Raw genomic sequence first — 23,477 nt, 5'->3', positions numbered from 1 at the left:
ATACGTGTTTTTGCACAGTGTTCTTCTACAGAGCAAACCTCCATATAAGTGACTTGCACCAATATAGTTCCACTGCTCTGAAAACAACAGCCTGCAGTGGAATGTGTTTCATGTGCAGTGGGGTTCCCGCTCATAAAGCCCACATGCACAGAATGAAAATTGCTTTGAAGCCATTCAGACCTGTACATATGCAAATCTGCAGAGTCTCGAGCACAGAAATACAATAGACAGTTTTTGAAAAAAGCATTATTTATTTTAAAGTACAACCCAAAGTTGTATCTGTAAGAAATGCACGGGGTATCTTGTTTCTTTCACAAGTCTTGGCTATGTGCATTTCAGTTCAACTTAAAAATGCATTCAGGTTTACAAATGTACAAACAGCACAGAAAGTGTACACAGTCTTAACAGAATGAATCTTCTTACATTCAGCCATTTTTGCTCTTAATGTTTTTACATTCTTAGAACCTGTTAACAAAGACAGCCTTATTTTAAAAAAATACTCTGCATTTTTAGCACAAAGTGCTTTTTTAAAAAATTAGATCTTGGAGCATAATACTGGAAAAAAAATTAAAAACCAAAAACTGGTACTTTGATAAAATTGCTGCATGCTGGGACCATTTTCTAATTCAAATTGTCTCCCAAATAAAGAATGGCAGATAATAAAATATGAAACCAATGAAAATTGTTCCGATTCACAAATCTTAGCTGAAGTTTGGTTTGTTACCACACTGACTTTTTCAAGCTTAACTGCGATCTCACACTATCATAATTGCAAGGTAGACTTTAAAAGGAGAAAGTGATGAAAGCATGACAGGTTCATAACTTTGTTGCAAAAAAGGGAAGAAAAAAGCAATGGTAATAGCCTGAAAATGATGTTTCAAAAATGGCATATTCAGAATTGTATCATGATCTGGATAAAAGTTCCTTTGTCTAGCCTAATTTCAGTTTTCATGAGGATAGTGAGTGTTAGACCAAGGATCTGAGCTTCTTCTTCCAATTGTAGGGCTCCAAATTCGCCAGGGATTATAGGTCTGTCCCATGTCTTCAGCTAGGGTAGTAACGCTGGCAGCAGTAGATGGAGGAGCAGAGGGGGAGTTTTCACTACCCATGAGATCAATACCAGATAATGTATTTGCCGGAGTGGTGAAGGGAATGGTGCTGTTGAGGTTACTTGACCAAATAGAACTGCTGAACGGAGTGGTGGTAGACCACAGGCCACTGGGATTGCCAAGGATCGACTGCAGTACAAAAAAATTGTTGGTTAATTATAAACCTGTTAATACAATATTAGTCATAGTCACTGCTCTTTGTCTGGCAGCTTTCAAACTAATTTCCTTTAGCTCAGACACATTTAGTTATGGAATTGTCAGATGCACTGGACTTCAACATTACCTGAGCTTTCTAATGCTTAGATAAAACCCTGATACATTTCCGTATGTTAAACAATTACATACCAATGAATGCTGCATTTGAGGGCAAAAATTAAAACTCATTTTGGAAAATTAAGTACTAACAACCTGGATTTTGAATCTCAAGATTTTCACCTGAATATTTAATCTTCATTTCTGCAAAAAAATTTCCTCAGGAATGGAGGAGTCATCACTGCTCCTATGTGAAACTAACTATGCACCAGCAAAAGGAAACTACTGAGATGTGATTTAGGTAGTAGTTTCAGAGGATGCTGAAGTGTTATCAAAGCGACACTCTTATAATCTCTCCTATGTCACTAAAATGGTGAGTTAAACAAAACAGTTAAGGTTTAGCAACAAAGGGTGTGCATTACACCGCCTAAACTCTTATATGAGGTAAACGCTGCATTGAAATGGGGAAGAAACTGTATACAAACTAATTTTCCTATACACTATAAGAACTAACCATAGTAAGAAAAAAATGTATCATGACACAGTTCAACAAAAACCCTTCCCTCCATTGCTGTCCTGAATGTCAGTCTTCATACTAAATGAGTAAAATATGGAGTGGGAGGATGAGTGTGTGGAGCTACCACTATCTGTCTGAATGTAGGATCTATTCTTCTTTCTAGCGAGCTAGCTATATGACCTGGGTGGTTAAAATCAATGGTCAGCAAAGAATCTACCCTTCAGTTTCTCATTTCTTTCTCTGTGTTTATGGCCTTTGTTTTTAAGCTGCATCTTAGGAAAATCTGTGACTCAAAGAGTGGGTACGAAAACATCATTTGTCTTGGACTGTAGTGATTTAGAGGCTGGGATGACATTGGGGCTACTAAGCAGAATCAAGATCTGCCAAATGTCACCTCGGCTGTTCTTAATTGTGCATGAAAGTGGAAGGAGTAGCTTTACAGGTGATAGAGCTAATGCTCCTGGCTTTCAGTGCAGGATAGAGAGCAGCACTACGGGTGTGTATGTGCAATGCTGGAAGTGCTTGGGTACTAAACAAGTGGTTTTATAAAAATTCCAGGTGCTTGCACCACAGCTGTAAGACTGGCCCTAAGACAAGTATTTTGTGTAAAGCACTATACACTGATCTATCTGCAAGTGAGCTGATCTTTTTCATTGGTTTTTACAGCAACCATATGATTTTAATAGTTTTTTTTTTATTCAACAGCTATTTTGACTATTTTCTTCCTTGTAAAACCCTTCACTTGAAGATTGAGTGCTGCTGAAAGTTCAGCCAATTAAAAAAGATTAGATACTACTGACGTCACATGGCAAAAAGATTAATAAAAGATTATATAGCCCGTGTACTTACTGCAGTTGTGTGAGTTGGGGAATCTGAATTTGTTGGCCAGGAGGGTACAGGAGGGGTAGCCGAAGAGTCCCAGATGTATGAAGGGATGTTACTAACTTCACTCCAGTTCCGCTGCATATCCTGGCCATAAGCAGATCGAGGGAGCCCAAGTTTGCTGAAAACCTCTAAAAAGGAAAAATCAAACAAACATGATCACTTCACATTTCCCCTGATATTTTAAACACAATATTATAGTGTAAGCTTTTCCACAGTGCAGTGGATACCAATACAGGGGGAAACAGATAGAAAAATAGAGAACGCTCGTGTAACAGAAAAGCATAGATCCTATCTGATGTGCCACCTAGGGGAATATCAGAAAAACTCATCGAGCGCAATCCTGGAAACTTGCTGTCCACAGCTGACATCTTACTGGAACCAGGATGATACTTAGAGAGAAAAAGTTACATACACACTACACATGGGTTAATTCCTCTTCAGCGCTTGCCGCAGGACTGGATATTAACTCATTAGTGCCAGGAATTGGGATTCCTTGACCCCTCCCCCCCCAATGATGTTGGGAAGTTTATGTCGGGAATTTTTAATGAATAAGACTAAATCCCAGAGATGGAACAGGTTAAGGTGATGAAACAAGGTCTCAGGGATCACATCTGCAGCGTTACCTTCTCAATTACAGCTGAAATAGAATAGGTTTTTTTCACTGCTGTAAAAGAATGTCAGACCTGCCATACTGGATAAGACCCACAGTCCATCTTGTCCGGTATCATTTCTGAAAGTGGCCAGCACTAAGTGATTAAGTGGAAGGTGCAAAAACCCCACAGTAGGCAGGTATGATCTCATCTGGTCTCATCCTGATCCCCAATAGCTCGAGACTGATTTAAAACCTGAAGCATGAGGACTGTTTCCATTAACTACTATAACTCTGCATAGTCTTGTTATCCAAATGAACTCCCAATCCCATTTTGCCTCAATGACATTTTGTACCATCACTTAATTTAGTAGGATTCAAAGTCCCATGGTCTAATTATGAATTGAATATAAAGTGTTGCTTTTTATCAATTTTGAAATTTCTACCATCTGGTTTCATTGTTCTTTTGTTCTGAGACAAGGAAAACAGAAGCTCATTCTCTCTATTCCCTAGAGCAGGTGTTATTTTATACAGTTTTTACATCCTGCAGCTCTGGCAATCTGAATACCGACACATGTCGTTCACAAAAACTTCCCATTGCTAGTTACCTTGCTGTTGATCTCCCAATAGCCTATTAACTAGTATTTTTGGAAGCAGCATTTCCTGTCACTCAAAAGAAGCACCACACTACCACATGAGAAGTCAATCCAGCAAGCAAGACCCAATGGCATAAATCCAAGACCTCAAAGCTTCACCGCAGAAAACAGTTTGAAATTGTCAGCTTCAAATAAGAGTATAATCTCAGCCTACTTTCTGTTCTTAACCAAGTGAAGCAACAACCATCTGTTGCCTTTCTTTGTCCACTTTAGGACAGTAAAAACCAAAATGTTACTGTCGCTACAGTTTTAGCACATAAGTAATACCAAAATAAGTTGCTATTTCTTCTGGGCTTAGATAGTAGACCAGTGGCTCTCAACCTTTCTAGACTACTGTACCTCTTCAGGAATCTGATTTATCTTGTGTACCCCAATTTCACCTCACTTAAAAACTACTTGGTTACAAAATCAGACCAAAAAAAAAGCACAAAAAAAAGTGTCACAGCCACACTTACTGAAAAAATTTCTTACTTTCTCATTTATACCATATAATTATAAAAGAAATCAACTGGACTATAAATATTTTACTTATATTTCTGTGTATAGTATATAGAGCAGCATAAACATGTCACTGTATGAAATTTTAGTTTGTACTGACTTCACTTGTGCTTTTTATGTAGCTTGTTGTAAAACTAGACAAATATCCAGATGAGTTGATGCACCCCCTGGAAGACCTTTGTGTGCCCCATGTGTTATGCATACCCTTGACTGAGAAGCATTGTATAGACTATTCCTTCCCCTTAAGCAAAAAAGCTGAACTATTGTTATTTTTCCAATATGGAGAAAGGAATGAAGAATTTTTCACACGCCACTATTTATTGTTTACTAATTTTAGTGTTAAAAAGCTCACCTCCAGTTAAGTTGAAAGAATTTCCAAATGCTGAGAATGAATTGAGGGGTGCGAAGTCAGGGCTGCTAGGGTTGCTGATGGGACTCCACAAACCAGAACTAAACATACAGGGGGAGGAACAATACACAAAAGTTAACACTGAAATTGCATCACTAATGATAACAACCTAGTGCTATACATATAAACATTGTATGGAACAAACAGATATATTGTTAGGAAGTACAAGTCGAAACAGGAGACCACGTGTAAAGAAAAGTGAAGTGACCAAGTATTTTAACATAGTTTTTTAAAAATTTTAACTCATCATTATTGCACTCAGTTAATTTAGATCTCTCTTATTTGGCCCTAAGTATTTCTTTCAGCTAGCCTTTTTGCTTACTTTTCTGTTGGCACCTGTCTTATGAGAGATAAACCTCTCTGTAAATAGAGCAGATTAGTTAATTCCTGATACAGTTATAACAAGTGCAAGTTTGACAACAGCTCTTTTGCTCAATTTCTCAGAAGCTTTTGGAGTCACAATCTAGGAGAAATTCTCTACCAGCCAGGTGAAGTCTAGGTTCTAAATTATTTGAGAGATCCCTTAAAAGAAAGCCATTTAATTACTAAGTTTGTAGTTTCTGGATTTAAATTTATTGAAAAGCAGATAGGTTTACTGGGATCAATAACAAATCGGGGGAGGAAGGGAGAAGCTTGGTCAGAAAGGCAGAAGCTGAGTTGATGTCTAGTTCTCAGGGGCGGCTCCAGGCCCCAGCAAGCCAAGCACGTGCTTGGGGCGGCATACCATGGGAGGCACCCTGCTGGTCGCCAGGAGGGCGGCAGGCAGCTTTTGGTAGCTGGTCCGCTCGTCCCGCGGCTTCGGTGGACCTCCCGCAGGCACGCCTGCAGAGGGTCCGCTGGTCTCACGGCTTCTGTGGAGCCTCAGGACCAGCGGACCCTCCGCAGGCACGTCTGCAGGAGGTCCACCGAAGCCGCGGGACCAGTGACTGGCAGAGCGTCCCCCGCGGCATGCTGCTGTGCTTGGGGCAGCGAAATGTCTAGAGCCGCCCCTGCTAGTTCTTATTCCATAACAGTTACTAGATGTGTGACAAACACATGCTCCCTCAAAGCTCATTTTCTCCTCTTGCCCATTGCCTTAATAATCACACTGGTGTAACATTCATTCCCACTTCACATAGGTCACGCTGCCAACTGGCGAGTATCAGTTAGTCTGACTACACTCTGCTTCTGCCCTCAACATTGGGAAATGCAGTCACCATTCCCGCCTTCAAGGTTACATTAGGAGAGGAAGAGTGTTGCACTTTGTTCCCCTGCTCTGTAGTCAGAAATTCCACCTATAGATTACATCAGGTGAACCTAGTGCATTCTTCTCAAGATGCTGAGAAAGCCACGTGGGTTCCCTATTGTTTGGATGGGGACAAAGATAGAGTTGTCTCACAAGGGGAAAAAGAGTTAAAGGGTAAGAATCAGATGCCATGAAGGACACTTTCCCCTACTTCCAAGTCATGCATATAGTTCTGAAACTTGGACATGCTAATGGTACTCATGTTTAGAAGGTCATCTTCCGATATCCACCCCTAAAATTTTTAATAAAAGCATCCCTTCTAGGAACCAGAATGAGCTCCTCCTAGCCATGCAGAGGATGCCTCTGTTAACTTCCTGTGTATTCTCTAGGGTTTTTATACGGGTGGTGAGGGGGGGATGATTTCTAAAAGTGTATTAGTTACCTGTCAGAGCCATCGCTGTCAACGGGTGTGTGAGAAATGCTCCTATTGTCAGAAACATCTGTTTTATTTGGTAAAGCCTTTGGTAATCCACTACCACCTGCAACAATGAATTCAAATTGAGTAAAGCAATGAAATGGTACAAGAACATCATTTAACACTGTGCAGCAATAGATATTACTCCAAAACAGTTCCATTACCTGGGCTCTTGTCGTAACCTGCGGCTACAGCAGCAAAGGTGGGATTTCCGTTCCTGCCAGGGAGAGAGGCTGCCTTTGCCAACTTGTGTTTGATACCATTAAGGGGCTTGCTTTTTGTTTCACTGGGTGGGGAAAAAAAAGGTAATGCTGGGATTATTACAAAAGGAAGTTCTCAGGACTAGTATTTAACTGGCTTTGCAATGATATAAAGTTATTACAGAAATAGCTTACTGACCTTTTTGACCAGAATACAATACCACACTAGTTCCCAAAGCCCAGCTTTTAATTATCCTGTTGACATTTAGATCTGTGACTAGAACAACCAGATGTCAATAATTTGACTACATAATCAAGCAAAGGAATTACTATTGAGTGATTACAAACACAAAGGCTCCAAGCAGCAGCACTGCTGAGATCTAGAAGAAACATATTAGTTTTCTTAATCTGGAAGAAGAGTTTGGTTAGGCAGGACGTAGAAAATAAAGGCAAGAAGGGTTCGATTATTCAGGATATGGAGGACCCCTTTGGAGGATGAATTAAAGTTAGGATGTGGGGTGAGGACAAAGGTAGGTGAATGGAAAAATTACTTATACAGGTTGCAGAAGACCATCAGATTTGGGTCCATGCTTCTAGCTTTGATGGAGTCACATTCTGCCCTGCAATGCAACCATTTCTAAATCCTAGTGCCTCCTGCCATTAGCTGCTTTGTACGCAAAAGGTAGAGATGTACAGATTTTGAAAAAATCAAATGGATTACAGAATATTGGGCTCTGAAGGGAGGTGCTCAATGGCGCAATGATCTAATATATCCTTCTGTCTTCAGCAAACATTACATGGGAAGTAATTTTATTTTCAAAAGGTGCCAGCTGAAATAGGTCCCCACTCTTGGAGACTTAATTTCCAGAGTATTTCTCTCAAGGTATTTTAGAAGTAAACTTACCTATATGAACAGAAAAGTTACAAGTACAAGCAGAAGCAAATATACTGCAAGGCAGGAATGAGCTTTATTCAGATTAACCTATCTTAGAAGTTACTTAATGGAGGGATAAAATATATCAAGAGACAGAAAGTTACACCAGAAAATAAAGCTACTTTGGAGTGGGAGACCTGGAGCACGGCTAGTTCAGAGAATTCCTATAGCACTGCTGGGCTAAGTTTACAAGCTTGTGGTGAGGCCACACAGTAACACTTCATAGAAGCACGCAAGTAACTTCATGTGGCTGTCCTCCAAATCTCACTGTTAAATAATTATCAGATCCTGGGGGCATGTGATACATTCCTCTCTGACTAACCCAGGGATTGGCAACCTTTGGCACATGGGTCACCAGGGTAAGCCCCCTGGAGGGCCAGGCTGGTTTGTTTACCTGCCGCGTCCGCAGGTTTGGCCAATCGTGGCTCCCACTGGCCGCAGTTCGCCACTCCAAGCCAATGGAGGCAACAGGAAGCGGCGACCAGCACGTCCCTCAGCCTGTGCCACTTCCCGCAGCCCCCATTGGCCTGGAGCAGTGAACCACAGCCAGTGAGAGCTGTGATCGGCCAAACCTGCAGACGTGGCAGGTAAACAAACCGGCCTGGCCCACCAGGGTGCTTACCCTGGCGAGCCGCATGCCAAAGGTTGCTGATCCCTGGACTAACCATACCACATATCTATAAACTTACAAAAATACAAGGAACAAAGGAACAAAAATACGAGATGCAGCCAGCCATTTGACCATGGCTCTTGGAAACAGCATAACCTAGTGTATCAGCTTAAACTGAAACAGAAAACTTAAAGCCCTTTCTAAGGGCTTTTAAGTTTCACTACAGATGAACACTTCAGGACCTGCTTATGTTTAATTTTTGTAGAAGAGCCTTGCTGGGAATGGCATAAAGGCAGAGGAAGAAAGTTGGCTGGATAACTGTTTTAATTAAGGTGGAATTTAAGCAATGCCTTTGAAAGGAATTTAGGTGCCTGAACATCCCAAGTATTCAGTGACTCAAGGGTATGTTTAGTAGCTTCCTAAATACCATGTTAATATCTTACAACAATCTCTTTTAGTGGGAGGTTTTAAATGCAATGAAGTCCCTCATAAGACTGATGACTTCGGGCTGCAGAGAAATTGGTCTATTTTCTATATAGCTATGAAGTTGAAATGGCTGTGAAATGTGTTTTACAGATGAGATCTGTAGCACATACTAAGACAGGAGAAGAAAGTCAAACTGGTTCTCTCTCCTTTCATTGTTTTGCTTTTCTGGAAGACTCCTGAGCAGACAGGACTTCAGACACATGCTTAGGCACATCTCTATCCCCTTAGGAGCCATGCTATCCTGAGCTGGGCTGTAGTAAGGGTCAGAGTTTACATGTGACGAGCCAGTTTCTCTCTTTCATGAGCTGGTCGGGCCCTTTACTACTACAGTTAATGAGGGAAACGTGTACATCAACTCCCCAACTTCCACTAGGCACAGAAGGCTTTTATTCTCGGTGTGCTTCACTCAATGCCGTCTGTAGAAAACTAGTAACTTTGCAGAGAGGCAAAGTGAACAAATCTATCTTAGGTACACACCACTCAGGGAGAGATTAATTTTCCTTGTTCAGTTCTTGGAGTTCTTCTTGAGGTGTGCACGCACCTTGAAAGATGGTTGGTGTCAGTGCCCATTCGACCCCCGCATATGCCTCTCAGATTCTTGTTCCCAAAAACTTCCCTCAGTTCCTTCTCCACTGCAAAGCCCCAAGAAGGTGACTCCAAAGCAGAGTAGAAAGAGAGCAGGTACTGAAGCACTCACAGGGACACCCATCTCAAAGAACTCCAGTAACCTCTCAGAGTCGTGTTGCGATGTGTGCTCCATTTGAGGTGACTCCTTAATGGTACCCCCTGAAGAACATGGACGCTTTGGAATTCAGTCTAAGGCTGCCAGCAGGACTGCAGAGCCAAAGGCAGCATCTGCCCAGGAAGCACTGACCAACATATAATGTTTTGAGGAAGTGTGGATCCAAGCCCACGCAGCAACCTTGCATATTTCTGCAAACAGACATGCCCTTTAGTAGGGCCACAGATATGCAATGCAATCTGGTAGAATGAGCAATGACCTTAAGCAGGCAGAGTACATTAGAAAGTGTATAACAAAAGAAGCACACAACCAGAAAATTAGGAAGCATCTAGGTAATCTCTGGTACCCCTTTAGCTCTGTTGGCATAAAAACAAAATCTCAGAGAAGATCAAAAAAGTCTAGTCTTGTCCAGATAGATAGTCAATGCTCTCCCAACATCTAAGGTAGAAAGACCAACTTCCTGTCTTGACTGATGAGGCTTGCGATAGACCACTGGAAGATGAATTGATTCATTGATATGAAAATCCAAAGTAATCTTGGGTAAAAAGTGTGGATATAGTCAAAGAGAAACGTTACCTTTGACAAAGATGGAAACAGTTGACCCTTCATATAAAGCTTACAGTTTCTCCTGCCTTTTGGGCAGAAGTAGTAACCACTAGGAATGTGGTTTTCATGGAGAGGTTCAGAAGTGAACAGGTTGCTAATGATTCAGTATTCATGTAGAGACAGCTGACGTAGCTGTCCCAGTTCACAGGACTACTGACACACCAGTGGAGGAGGAGATGGCTCAGGGTGTATCTGACACACCAGTGGAGGAGGAGATGGCTTAGGGTGGACACTGGCAGCTGGTTACTTCTGGCAGCGGGCAGTGCTCCACCCCTGCTGCAAACCCTCCTGCTGTGATAATAGATAACCGTTATGCTCTTCTTGATACAGGAGAGAAGGAATCACCCCCAACAGTTAAGGAGGGGAAGCCTCGTACCCCTAAGGCTGGGAGGTCTGCTGATAATAAGAAACGTAGGGTAGTGGTGGTTGGAGACTCTCTGCTGAGGGGGACGGAGACACCCATCTGTCGCCCTCACCGTTCATCCCGGGAGGTAAGGTCCCATGGGAATCAAGACTGAGGGGAAAAACAACTGAGGAGAGTTGGCAGTTTTTCAAAGGGACGCTATTAAGGGCCCAAAAGCAAGCTATTCCGATGGTTAGGAAAGATAGAAAATGTGGCAAAAGACCACCTTGGCTTAACCACGAGATCTTGCGTGACCTACAAAATAAAAAGGCGTCATATAAAAAATGGAAACTAGGTCAGATCACAAAGGATGACTATAGGCAAATAACACAGGAATGCAGAGGCAAGATTAGAAAGGCAAAGGCACAAAATGAGCTCAAACTAGCTATGGGAATAAAGGGAAACAAGACGACTTTTTATCATCAATACATTAGAAGCAAGAGGAAGACCAAGGATAGGGTAGGCCCACTGCTCAGTAAGGAGGGGGAAACAGTAACGGGAGACTTGGAAATGGCAGAGATGCTTAATGACTTCTTTCTTTCGGTCTTCACTGAGAAGTCTGAAGGAATGTCTAGTATAGTGAATGCTTAGGGGAAGAGGGTAGGTTTAGAAGATAAAATAAAAAAAGAGCAAGTAAAAAATCACTTAGAAAAGTTAGATGCCTGCAAGTCACCAGGGCCTGATGAAATGCATCCTAGAATACTCAAGGAGTTAATAGAGGAGGTATCTGAGCCTCTAGCTATTATCTTTGGGAAATCATGGGAGACGGGGGAGATTCCAGAAGACTGGAAGGGGGCAAATATAGTGCCCATCTATAAAAAGGGAAATAAAAACAACCCAGGAAACTACAGACCAGTTAGTTTAACTTCTGTGCCAGGGAAGATAATGGAGCAGGTAATTAAAGAAATAATCTGCAAACACTTGGAAGGTGGTAAGGTGATAGGGAATAGCCAGCATGGATTTGTAAAGAACAAATCGTGTCAAACTAATCTGATAACATTCTTTGATAGGATAACGAGCCTTGTGGATAAGGGAGAAGCAGTGGATGTGATATACCTAGACTTTAGTAAGGCATTTGATACGGTCTCGCATGATATTCTTATAGATAAACTAGGAAAATGCAATTTAGATGGGGCTACTATAAGGTGGGTGCATAACTGGCTGGATAACCGTACTCAGAGAGTAGTTATTAATGGCTCCCAATCCTGCTGGAAAGGTATAACAAGTGGGGTTCCGCAGGGGTCTGTTTTGGGACCTGTTCTGTTCAATATCTTCATCAACGATTTAGATGTTGGCATAGAAAGTACGCTTATTAAATTTGCGGACGATACCAAACTGGGAGGGATTGCAACTGCTTTGGAGGACAGGGTCAAAATTCAAAATGATCTGGACAAATTGGAGAAATGGTCTGAGGTAAACAGGATGAAGTTCAATAAAGAAAAATGCAAAGTGCTCCACTTAGGAAGGAACAATCAGTTTCACACATACAGAATGGGAAGAGACTGTCTAGGAAGGAGTATGGCAGAAAGAGATCTAGGGGTCATAGTGGACCACAAGCTTAATATGAGTCAACAGTGTGATACTGTTGCAAAATAAGCAAACGTGATTCTGGGATGCATTAACAGGTGTGTTGTAAACAAGACACGAGAAGTCATTCTTCCGCTTTACTTTGTGCTGGTTAGGCCTCAACTGGAGTATTGTGTCCAGTTCTGGGCACCGCATTTCAAGAAAGATGTGGAGAAATTGGAGAGGGTCCAGAGAAGAGCAACAAGAATGATTAAAGGTCTTGAGAACATGATCTATGAAGGAAGGCTGAAGGAATTGGGTTTGTTTAGTTTGGAAAAGAGAAGACTGAGAGGGGACATGATAGCAGTTTTCAGGTATCTAAAAGGGTGTCATCAGGAGGAGGGAGGAAACTTGTTCACCTTAGCCTCCAATGATAGAACAAGAAGCAATGGGCTTAAACTGCAGCAAGGGAGATTTAGGTTGGACATTAGGAAAAAGTTCCTAACTGTCAGGGTAGTTAAACACTGGAATAGATTGCCTAGGGAAGTTGTGGAATCTCCATCTCTGGAGATATTTAAGAGTAGGTTAGATAAATGTCTATTAGGGATGGTCTAGACAGTATTTGGTCCTGCCATGAGGGCAGGGGACTGGACTCGATGACCTCTCGAGGTCCCTTCAAGTCCTAGAGTCTATGAGTCTATGAGCTGTAGCAGTAGAAAGACCTGCTGTATCAGCTGCCAGAGAAGCTTGCAGGGCTATTTTAGCCAAGAGCTGCCCTTCTGCAACAATGACTTGAAACTGCTCTTGTGGTAGATGTTCAGTAAGAGCTTACTGTTGAATAATTAATGTGATTGTATTTTTCCAGAATCACCTGTGCCCCAAAAGGTCCAAATACTTGTGATCCTTGTCATGAGGAGTAGTCTTTGCCCATGACTGAAGAACTCAGTGGGGGTGGAGTAGGGGTGTGGGCAGAGGAAATAAAACTCCCATCCCCCAGCTGGGACACAATACTTTTTGTTTGGTCTTTTAGTAGTGGGGGTGGGGGAGTAGTAACAGGATTCTGCCAGATGGACTGGGTAGGTTCTAGAAAATAGGGAGGGCTCTCCATGCTGATGACAATGTATGCAATATGTTAAACAATTTTTACCATATTTTCTGCACTACTTCTAATAGGAATGATCAGATCTTGAAACTGTCTGAAATAGTAAACATGAGATGACAGCTCTGAAGAGAGAAAGAAGAAATATTAGACTGTGGAGTAGCTTCCTTGTCCGGTGTTCTTTCCTGGTCCTCGAATGTGTCATCCTGTCTTGGAGATTGCTGAGAAGGAACAGAAGCCCTCCACACAGCTAAAGCTGTCATCCATGCTCTCATCTTAATTACTGCAACAACTCTCTGGCCTTGAAAAAATGCAGTCTTTCCCTACTGATATCCATTCAGAAGGCTGCTCAAAGATGATATTAAGGGCCTGTTGCTTTGATCATGTCAACCTTTTCTTTGAATCTCTCCAGTGACTCCCCCTGTTCATTCACACCAAACCTAAGCTTCTTGTCTTCATTTACAAGGGTCTTCAGAGCCTATTCCCACCCTACTATCTATGACTTCTCATTCAGTATTGAAATGTTGACTCCTGCCTCCAGTCAGCAACTACCTCCAGACTCCACTGGCCACTTACTACATCTTCAGACATCTTCCACTTGGAGGAGCTCCCTGTAAACATCTGAAGAGCTACCTCATTATCCTCCTTCAAACTCTCCTTTGACATGATGCCTACAAAATATTTAAGAGTTAGTTGGTTGATGTGCAGAGCCCACTGTCCATCAGGCTGACCAATGTGGTACCACTGTGTTCTTGTACTCGCCAATCTGTCTCTCTGTATCCATTTGATATCTCATCTTATACTTAGGCTGTTCAAGGCAGGGACCAGTCTTTGTTTTGTGTCTGTACAGCACCCAGCACAATGGAGTCCTGGTCCATGACTAGTACTCCTAGGCATATGGTGGTAATTAATTTTTTTAATTAACTACTCAGAATTACAACTTCCAGACAAACTAAATTTCAGACTACTGTTAGCAGAGGACAGAATCGTCCCATTTCAGTCATTTTAATCCCCACAAAACAAGCACATCTACCCAAACACACTGGATGAAAATTTAAGCATCATCCTGATTAAAGGCCACTGCCAATCCTCACTGAAATTAATGAAAGTCTTTCAGTTGATTTCAGTGGGCACCGGATAAGGCCTTGAGTATTCTTAAATGAGCAGATGACTGAGCCAGTGCTGACTTGAAAAATGTAACAAGCCTATTCTCTAGTTTTGCTACTGTAAGCTGGTAAGAAAGACTGTTGATATGCAGCCATATTTTAGCCATCAAATGTTGAGAAACATCGAGTTACATAAAATCTGAGCAGAAAGTTAATCTTTTAAGTATGACCTATGTTCTATAACATTACCTCAGTATTTTACTGTTCCCTGGATATATAGGAAATACTGCAAATATTGAGGTGAATTTGTATAAGGGAAAGTAAAAATATTAAGAGAAGTCACTCTATTTTAATGTTACTTAGTCTCAGTCTATAACAGTAGGGGCACAGGATCTAACTTTAGCTGCTGGATTTTTAAATTTTATTTGGAAATATATATGATTTTCTTTCAGTAAAGATTATTAACTGTGCCCAAGGAAGTAAAATATGTATATTTTTATACTTTAGGGCAGTACGTTTTTCAATTGCACCTCTACCCAGATATAATGCAACCCAATATAACATGGGTTCGCATACAACGCGGTAAAGCTCTGATACGCTGCTCTGAGCAGCGTGTTAAGGGTGCCGGCCTGGGGCCGAGGGGTTAGATAAGGGGCAGAAGGTCTCGGGGGCGGTCAGGGGCTCCTCCACCCCAGGGTCTAGGAGACAGGAGCTGTGGGTAGGGGGGGCAATTTTGGGGGCCCCGCAGTCTCAGAGTGGCCCGGGGGATTAGCAGGGGGCTGGGAGCAGCCCGCTCTGCTTCCCTCACCCTGGCCCCAGCCGTGTCGCTCGGGGAAGGGGGCTTTGGGGAAGGGATCCCACCCACACTCATTGGCAGCGGCGGAAGTGGAGCAGCTTGGCTCCAGTCCGCTCCACTCCGCCAGCTCCCAGCCGCAGTGCTCCACTTCCCGCCACAGGTAAGTACGGGGGGCGTCCTTTCCCCAACCTCCCCGTACTCACCGGCAGTGGGAAGCGGAGCGCCGTGGCTGGGAGCTGGCGGAGTGGAGCGGGCTGGGGCCACGTTGCTCTGCTTCCTGGTGCTGCCGGTGAGTGCCTGTCAGGGGGCAGAGTGTGTGGATAGGGGTCGGAGCAGTCAAGGGACAGGGGGGTTGGGTAGGGGGTGAGGTCCTGGGGGTGACTAGGGACAGGGGTCTCTGGAGGGGAGGGGATGGTCAGGGAACAAGGAACGGGGGGTGGGGTGGGGTGAGTGCCAAAGCAAGTTTGATATAACGTGGTCTCACCTATAATGCGGTGAGATTTTTTGTCTCTTGAGAACCGCAATATACTGGGGTAGAGGTGTACAAGGAGGAATATTGAGATTACACCACTCAGTAGCAACAGAATTTTTTTTTTTTTAAATCAAAAGAAAATGCAGGTGGGAATCAATTTTTCATGGCTACACTGCTGTCAGCATCAGTAGGGCTATAGAAATACAGCTTTATGGGAAAATGCAACACCATTCTAGCTTACGTTTACCATTTCCCCTATATGCTTATAAGAGCCTACTGTAGAACGGCACCAATCAGCAGAATCAGCTAATTCCATATAATCTATGCTTTTAAAAACTGTTTATGTGTAATTGTAGACATTTGATAATCAGACGGTTAGGACATATAGGCAATTAAGAAGTACATTTCTAGTTTTTATCACTAAATATAGAGTTAAGATGAGCAGGATTTTTTATATCAGATTCCCAGTTATCTGTGTTACATGGATGATCCCAAGCTTTTAAAAGCACTGCACAGATTTGAGATAACGTCTCTACTATGATATGCATGAAATATTATTTCTTCTAAGTTTGATAAATGTGTGATCAATAAAGTATCAGTATCCTGTAAATGGATGACTCTGGAAGTAATAAAATGATAGTAGATCTATAATTATATTGCGTTCTTACTGGATAAAAGTAGTATATGACATTCTTTTCAATAAACTGGGTAAAGCTAGTAAAACCAGGAAGATGTCAGGCCAGGTCTACACTGTAAACTTACATCAGTATAACAGCGTTGCTCAGAGGTGTGGATTTTTCACACCCCTGAGCAACGCACTTATACTGATCTAACCCCTGGTGTAGGCAGAAATATGTTGACAACAGGGCTTCTCCCATCAACACAGCTATTGCCTCTTGCGGATGTGGATTAACTCTGCCTACAGAAGCAGCTCTCCTCTCGGCAAGGTAGTCTTCACTGAAGTTCTACAGCGGCGCAGCTGCACCAGTGCTATTGCGCCACTATAGCGTTTAAGCATAGACCTGCCCTCGGTTTCCTACAAAGATAAACAACAGACATTAAACCCAAGGGAAACCACAGATTATCACAATGGAGAGATAAATAGAGACAGAGGATGTGGAAAAAACTAAATGTACTCAGTGATTTTTTTGCCTCCATCTTCACAAACAAGGTCAGCTCCCAGACTGCTGCATTGAGCAGCACAGTATGGGAAGAAGGTGATCAGCCCTCTTTGGGGGAAAGAAGTGATTCGGGACTATTTAGAAAAACAAGACGAGCACAAATCCATGGGGCCGGATGCGCTGCATCCGAGGGTGCTAAAGGAGTTGGCGGATATGATTGTAGAGCCATTGGCCATTATCTTTGAAAACTCATGGCGATCGACAGGATTCCCGGATGACTGGAAAAAGGCTAATGTAGTGGCCATCTTTTAAAAAGGGAAGGAGGAGGATCTGGGGAACTACAGGTCCTCAAGGAATCAATTCTGAAGCACTCAGAGGAGAGGAAAGTGATCAGGAACAATCAGCATGGATTCACCAAGGGCAACTCATGCCTGACTAACCTAATTGCCTTCTATGAGGAGATAACTGGTCTGTGGATGAGGGGAAAGCAGTGGATGTGTTATTCCTTGACTTTAGCAAAGCTTTTGATACGGTCTCCCACAGTATTCTTGCCAGTAAGTTAAAGTAGTATGGGCTGGATGAATGGACTGTAAGGTGGATAGAAAGCTGGTTAGATCATCGGACTCAACTGGTAGTGATCAATGGCTCCATGTCTAGTTGGCAGCTGGTTTAAAGCGGAGTGCCCCAAGGGTCGGTCCTGGGGCCGTTTTTGTTCAATATCTTCATTAATGATCTGGAGGATGGCATGGGCTGCACTATCAGCAAGTATGCAGATGACACTAAACTGGGAGGAGTGGCAGATACGCTAGAGGGTAGGGATAGGATACAGAAGTATCTAGACAAATAGGAGGATTGGGCCAAAAGAAGTCTGATGAGGTTCAACAAGGACAAGTGCAGAGTCCGGCACTTGAGATGGAAGAATCTCATTCACTCTTACAGACTAGGGACCAAATGGCTAGGAAGTGGTTCTGCAGAAAAGGACCTAGGGGTTACAATGGACGAGAAGCTGGACATGAGTCGACAGTGTGCCCCTCTTGCCAAGAAGACAAACGGCATTTGGGCTGTATAAGTAGGGGCATTGCCAGCAGATCGAGGGACATGATCATTCCCCTCTATTCGGCATTGCTGAGGCCTCATCTGGAGTACTGTGTCCAGTTTTGGGCCCCACGCTACAAGAAGGATGTGGAAACATTGGAAAGAGGGCAACAAAAAATGATTAGGGGGCTGGAGCACATGACTTATGAGGAGAGGCTGAGGGAACTGGGATTGTTTAGTATGCAGAAGAGAAGAATGAGGGGGGATTTGGTAGCTGCTTTCAACTACCTAAAAGGGGGTTCCAAAGAGGATGGACCTAGACCGTTCTCAGTGGTACCTGATGACAGAACAATGAGCAATGGTCTCAAGTTGCAGTGGGGGAGGTTTAAGGTTGGATATTAGGAAAAATCTTTTCACGAGGAGGGTGGTGAAGCACTGGAATGGGTTACCTAGGGAGGTGGCGGAATACCCTTCCTTAGAGGTTTTTAAGGTCAGGCTTGACAAAGCCCTGGCTGGGATGATTTAGTTGGGAATTGGTCCGGCTTTGAGCAGGGGGTTGGACTAGATGACCTCCTGAGGTCCCTTCCAACCCTGATATTCTATGATTCTATGATGACAATTATCAGAGGGGTAGCTGTGTTAGTCTGGATCTGTAAAAGTAGCAAAGAATCCTGTGGCATCTTATAGACTAACAGATGTTTTGGAGCATGAGCTTTCATGGGTGAATATCGACTTCGTCAGATGCATGAAATGGAAATTTTCAGGGGCAGGTATATATTGATTCACCTTACAGTGAATCAATACATTTTGCCCAACAATACTCAAACAGCTTAAAATGCAAGTGTCAGAGAAATTCAGTTGTTATATCAATTTCAGCTTCTCAAAAGAAGCAGCAGTAAAATCATGGATACAGAGGTCTCAGCAGCAGCATTTCAACCTCAAGCAGTGGTCTATGATAACACAGTTTCCCAATTTGCCATATTGAAGAATCAAAGTTAAGAAACCCCAATCCATTGCAAAATTACAGGAGTGGTACATACTCAAGAACAAATTCAGAGCATTTTAAATCAAGAACCATTGACACTTAATACCCTTTTCATTTCCCATACAAAAGGGAGAGAAAACACATTAAGAAATATACTTTAGGGAAATATACTGTCAGGGGGATGACTGAGATAACCTGATAGCTCTTTTTCCACCTCTAATTTGTACATTTCTAAGAGCTTCACATAACTGCAAAAAGACTGAAAACTTGCTTAACATGAGGTAGAGATTTCAACTTACTTGCTGCAACTGCTGTTCACAATACTACTGTAAGTGCTCCGTTGCACAAAAGCTAGAGATGGAGGCGGTGGAGATGGAGAGGCAGGAGTTGGTGAGGTCTGTCGTTGTTTCAAGAAAGCATCTGCGTTGAGGGTTTGCAGAGACAGTTTATAAAGGTTGTCGGTAGCTGGGAAACCAAGCAAAGAAGATCTTATAGTATTCATTTCACCACATAGGCCACTTGTTAGGAGGTTTGTCATCTTTCTGAAGTACTGTAGCTCCTGCTCAAATTCTCAGAAATTTTTACATACATAAATATTGTTACATGAATATATTTGAATGAAATATTCCTATATCAAATTTTCATAGAAAGAAAATGAGAATTAAGTGAAATGAATATCATCCAATATAATGTCACAAAAAGCTGGGCGGAGGAAAGCTGTCTGGAGTTGTACTAGTGACAGAACTTCAGCAAAAACTAATTGTAGTATAGCCTGTAATTCTCTGCTAATAAACTATCAAATCATGGTACTGGCTTTCCCCCATGGAGTCTGTGTAGATTTCAATCAGGTGAAAAGGCTGTTTATCGTTTTTACTAAAACACCAGGTGAACAAACTTTGGTGAAAATAAAGTTTTCCAACAATTTTGCCAGTCAACCTTTCCCACAGTTCTAGTTCTCAGCGCTTTGTTTAAACGCTTTGTTTTTTTTTAAAAAAAATCTCTTAAAGGTTAATTAATGCAGAACAAACATAGCTAGATCCAGAACCAGATTTAGTTTACAACAGGAGGAGATTTCTGAATTATCAGTGAAAAAATTGATGCACATTGCAGCACATGAAGCCCATATTGATATAGTTGCTAATTAAAATTGCTGCAGGACTGCACATCAGACCTATATAGGAATGTCTTTGGCGATATACTTTTGGGATAGTGAATTGGAGCAAAGACAGCAGGTAGTTTATTTACAAAATGAGTTAAAGCAGGAAATGAAAAGCATGGAATGGGTAGAGAAAGGTGTGTCTTTAAACTCGTCTCCATTTCCTCAATTAAAAATCTCCTATTTTCCTCCACTCTATATAGCCTTAGCATCACACTCGACCATAAACTGTTATTCTACCACATCACCTACATCTGACAATCATCACCTCTATACATCCCTGCCTTAGCTCTACCTCTGCTGAAATTTTCATCCATGCCACTTAGCTTCTATCACACTGACCTTTTCCTATGGTCTTCATTAGTGCCTGCTCGCTCAATGCAGAAGGCTGCTGCTTCTCTCTGACACACCTAGGAAGTAGAATCATGTCCATCCTCCCTACTCCAGAACTAAAGCTCCCTGGCTGAAACTCTCAGTCCAGGGAAGATGAATATATAGGGGCAGGAAAACAAAAACCAAAACCAACAAATGCTACTATAATCACTACAAGAGGCATACGTTTACATCCAAAGCAATCTGTGCCAGCAGTGGCAAAGATCTTCCTCAGAAAGTGGAATCAAGCAGGAACTCTGCATTTCACAATTTCCTCCCCTCCACTGTTGGCATAAAGCCAGGTTTGATTGTTTCTCTGGTTTCACACCCTGCCCTGAAGTATCAGTCATCAGTTGGATCCAAACACAGCCCTCTAAGCCTGACTGCCTAACAAATGATTGAGGTGTAGCATTTGGCTTCAAGTTGGAGGGAAAACTGTCCCTGATCCCACCAGAATACTCTCGTCTTGTATTATTCATATCTATAAGCTTTTTTTGGGACACAGCTTGGATAGAATACTCAGGCAAACCTGGTTGGTACTGCAGGGGAGGGGAATAACATTGTAAACCTTTTTAGTAAGCTCTTTGGGAGAGGGACTGCTTCTATTATGTGTGTACAAACCGAGCATGAGGTGGTCTTGGTTCTTACTGGGGGCTCTGGCTGCTACTGAAATGCAAGTAGTAATAGTGAGTAGTTCCGTCTAATAAATGCTCTCTGTTTACTTCAGATGTTCTCATTATTGCTTCCCTAGGATATGCAAATTGGCTAGTTTTAACCTCAGCTGTAATGGACCTGACGAAATGGAGCCCACATTTTAAAAGAATGGTGCATTCTGTTTTCAGACGATCGCCAGTTCTCAGCTTTTGCACCATTCTGCCCATTGCTAAAGAACTGTGGAAATACCAAGTTTCTACTCCTCATTTTCAGACCTCCACACTACCACTAGATTCTATCAAAATGGGGGCCACTACAGAAAAAACAGGAACAGAATTGTGTGGGTAGAGAGAATGGGAAGATTTAAACAAGAATCACAATAAACAGTCCTTGCTGTTTTGCAGAACACTGTAGCCTCCTGTTGTACAGTAACTGTACTTACAGCTGCCTGCTTTGTGAAGTGGCACCGAGTCCCACTCTGGTGGTGGAGAATCTTTTTCCCCTTCTGAACTGCTGGTATTGCCTAATTCCTGTCCAGAGCCACTTGTGGGAAATTTTGCTAGTGCTGATGGCCTGCTGTCCATTAACTTATTGTTTGGACCTGTACAAAAAAACAGAGCAAGCCACAGCCATTAAGAGATGCACTTCTTTCTCCTTGTGCAGAGATCTAGAAGCTAGAACTCTAAAAACTGAAAATTTTAAAAAACTACTTGTGTATTTTAACAAAAATCCTCCAAACTCCAAAATACTTGTTTAAGAGCAACTGGTATATTGTACCTCTTGTTTTCGGGAGGTTTCTTGATTTGGACCCATTTGTCAGCATGTGCTGAAGAGACATCTTGGATGAAAAGATTTTGCGCTGTTTATTTTCCAGTGGGGGAGTATATGGCAACTCCAAGGAACTAAAGTGAAAACATGAACACAGATTTATTCGTTGTTGCTGAGTGAAGTATTGCAGAAGAGTTTCATGTATATACACGTAGTGTAGTTTTATACAAGTCTGGTCTTCTCCGATTTGCCTCATTACTCCCCTGATTTTAGTCCATCCTGACTGCAGCTGCCAAGATGATCTGTTCCTACTGCTCTAAGTCTCCTCTTCTCTTTGAATTTCTGCATTGGCCTTCCTTGTTTATGTCAAGCTTCTCCTCCCATTCAAAGTTCTCCATAACTGTAAGTCTGCCTTTGTTTACATCTCTGCCCTCATCTCTTACATCCCACTGCACTGTCACGCACCCAGATCCCTGGGTGCCTTATCACCCCATCTGTCTCCTCCTTCAAACTCTATCTCTATACCTTTTATGCTGCGGCCCCTTAGACTTATTATGGCCTCTAAACTAACCCACAACTTCAAGAACCCAGTGATTTTTTTCCACACTGGAGCTTTCTGATGGTACAAAACTGTCACCGCTAGGTAGGGGATGAGCTGTGACTGCCCTTCTTCTCCTTTTTCTATTCTTACTAGCTCAAACATTCCTGCCACTCCCATCATCCCATCTCAACTCCCAGTTAAACATTAAAAAACAACAAAACTGTTGCAACCAATAGCAAGCTCATTTGCCTGTATATTTTATTCTTAATCCCCAACCATTCGGACTGTAAACTCTTCAGGACAGGGAGAGTCAAACCCAACACAATTCTCAGTATAGCCTTTGGATGCGGTCATAATGTAAGTGTTTATTAATAAATACCCATCTATTATTTGGAAAGCAAACAAAATATGATTGTGGTAAAAGAAAGAGGGGAGACTATATAAAGCAGCATTTTCAGAAGTAGTCTGAAGGAAAAGTGTATACACTCACTCTAGATTTCTGCTAGTCTAGTATTTATTTGCCACAACCCCTGCGGGAACACACAAATTAATATTCTGTGTTTCATCTATTATGCAATTCAGAGGTGTGGCATTTGTGATTTTATAAAACTCCCCAGTCAGCAGAGTCAGAAAGAAGTGGGTGCAGTAAGACTAAACCTCCGTTGGCACAGATGATGCAGAGGCACAGCAAAAATCATTCTAGCACCAGACAAGAGGAAGAGGTAGCAGTGACTATAATTCCACCAAGAGTTTCTGATATCAACCACAGGTGTGACCCGTGTACTTTATTATGTAGTTGCAACACTTGATGGAATGTTGGCCATATCGTTTTTTCTACATGAAGTTTATTACCAAAAGCGTCACATTAGTGCAGTTGATTCACTGCTCAAGATCTAGCATGTATCTCAATGATGCACAGCATTCCTGGCAGATGTTTCCTTACATTTACAAAACAGATATTCTCCAACATCAGGAAGGAAGACAAGTAAGGTTAGCCGCTGCTACAAGTAGGATTTTCTGAGCAGGCTGGCAGCCCAAAGCCTTGAAGATCACAGAAAGCTCCACCTTCACATTTCCCTTCAAGAATAAAGCCTTCCTACTAGGAGGAGATCCTTATAATTATGCTCACCTTGATTTCACATCTGCTGGAATTTCTTTCTTGATATTTGATAGTTTTTTCCCTCTCTGTTTTATTTGGAATATTTCACTTTCATGCTTTTCGGGCATGGCTTGTTTTCCCTTTTGCTTTTCTGGTTCCTACAAAAGCCAA

At 42.2% G+C, this 23,477-nt stretch overlaps 1 protein-coding gene across 2 annotated transcripts in view; it reads right to left on the bottom strand.

Annotated features, from left to right (window-relative positions):
• Positions 1-231: 231 nt before the first annotated feature.
• Positions 232-23,477, bottom strand: part of TMEM131 (transmembrane protein 131) — a 177,336-nt gene continuing 154,090 nt past the window's right edge. Inside the window, exons 33-41 of one of the 2 annotated variants that reach the window (XM_050931968.1) lie at positions 23,337-23,464; positions 21,676-21,800; positions 21,341-21,499; positions 19,016-19,181; positions 6,780-6,901; positions 6,583-6,679; positions 4,859-4,956; positions 2,728-2,891; positions 232-1,238 (exon numbers count right to left, since the gene is read on the bottom strand). In XM_050931968.1, the coding sequence (XP_050787925.1) occupies positions 942-1,238; positions 2,728-2,891; positions 4,859-4,956; positions 6,583-6,679; positions 6,780-6,901; positions 19,016-19,181; positions 21,341-21,499; positions 21,676-21,800; positions 23,337-23,464 (1,356 nt within the window). In that variant the 3' untranslated portion in view covers positions 232-941. The remainder of the gene's footprint in view (positions 1,239-2,727; positions 2,892-4,858; positions 4,957-6,582; positions 6,680-6,779; positions 6,902-19,015; positions 19,182-21,340; positions 21,500-21,675; positions 21,801-23,336; positions 23,465-23,477) is intronic. The other variant, XM_050931969.1, reaches the window with a different exon arrangement.

Source organism: Gopherus flavomarginatus, chromosome 1 (genome assembly GCF_025201925.1).
Source record: "Gopherus flavomarginatus isolate rGopFla2 chromosome 1, rGopFla2.mat.asm, whole genome shotgun sequence".
NCBI lineage: Eukaryota > Metazoa > Chordata > Testudines > Testudinidae > Gopherus > Gopherus flavomarginatus.
The sequence above is the reverse complement of the archived record's forward strand: the minus strand, read 5'-3'. Positions and strand labels throughout refer to the sequence as shown.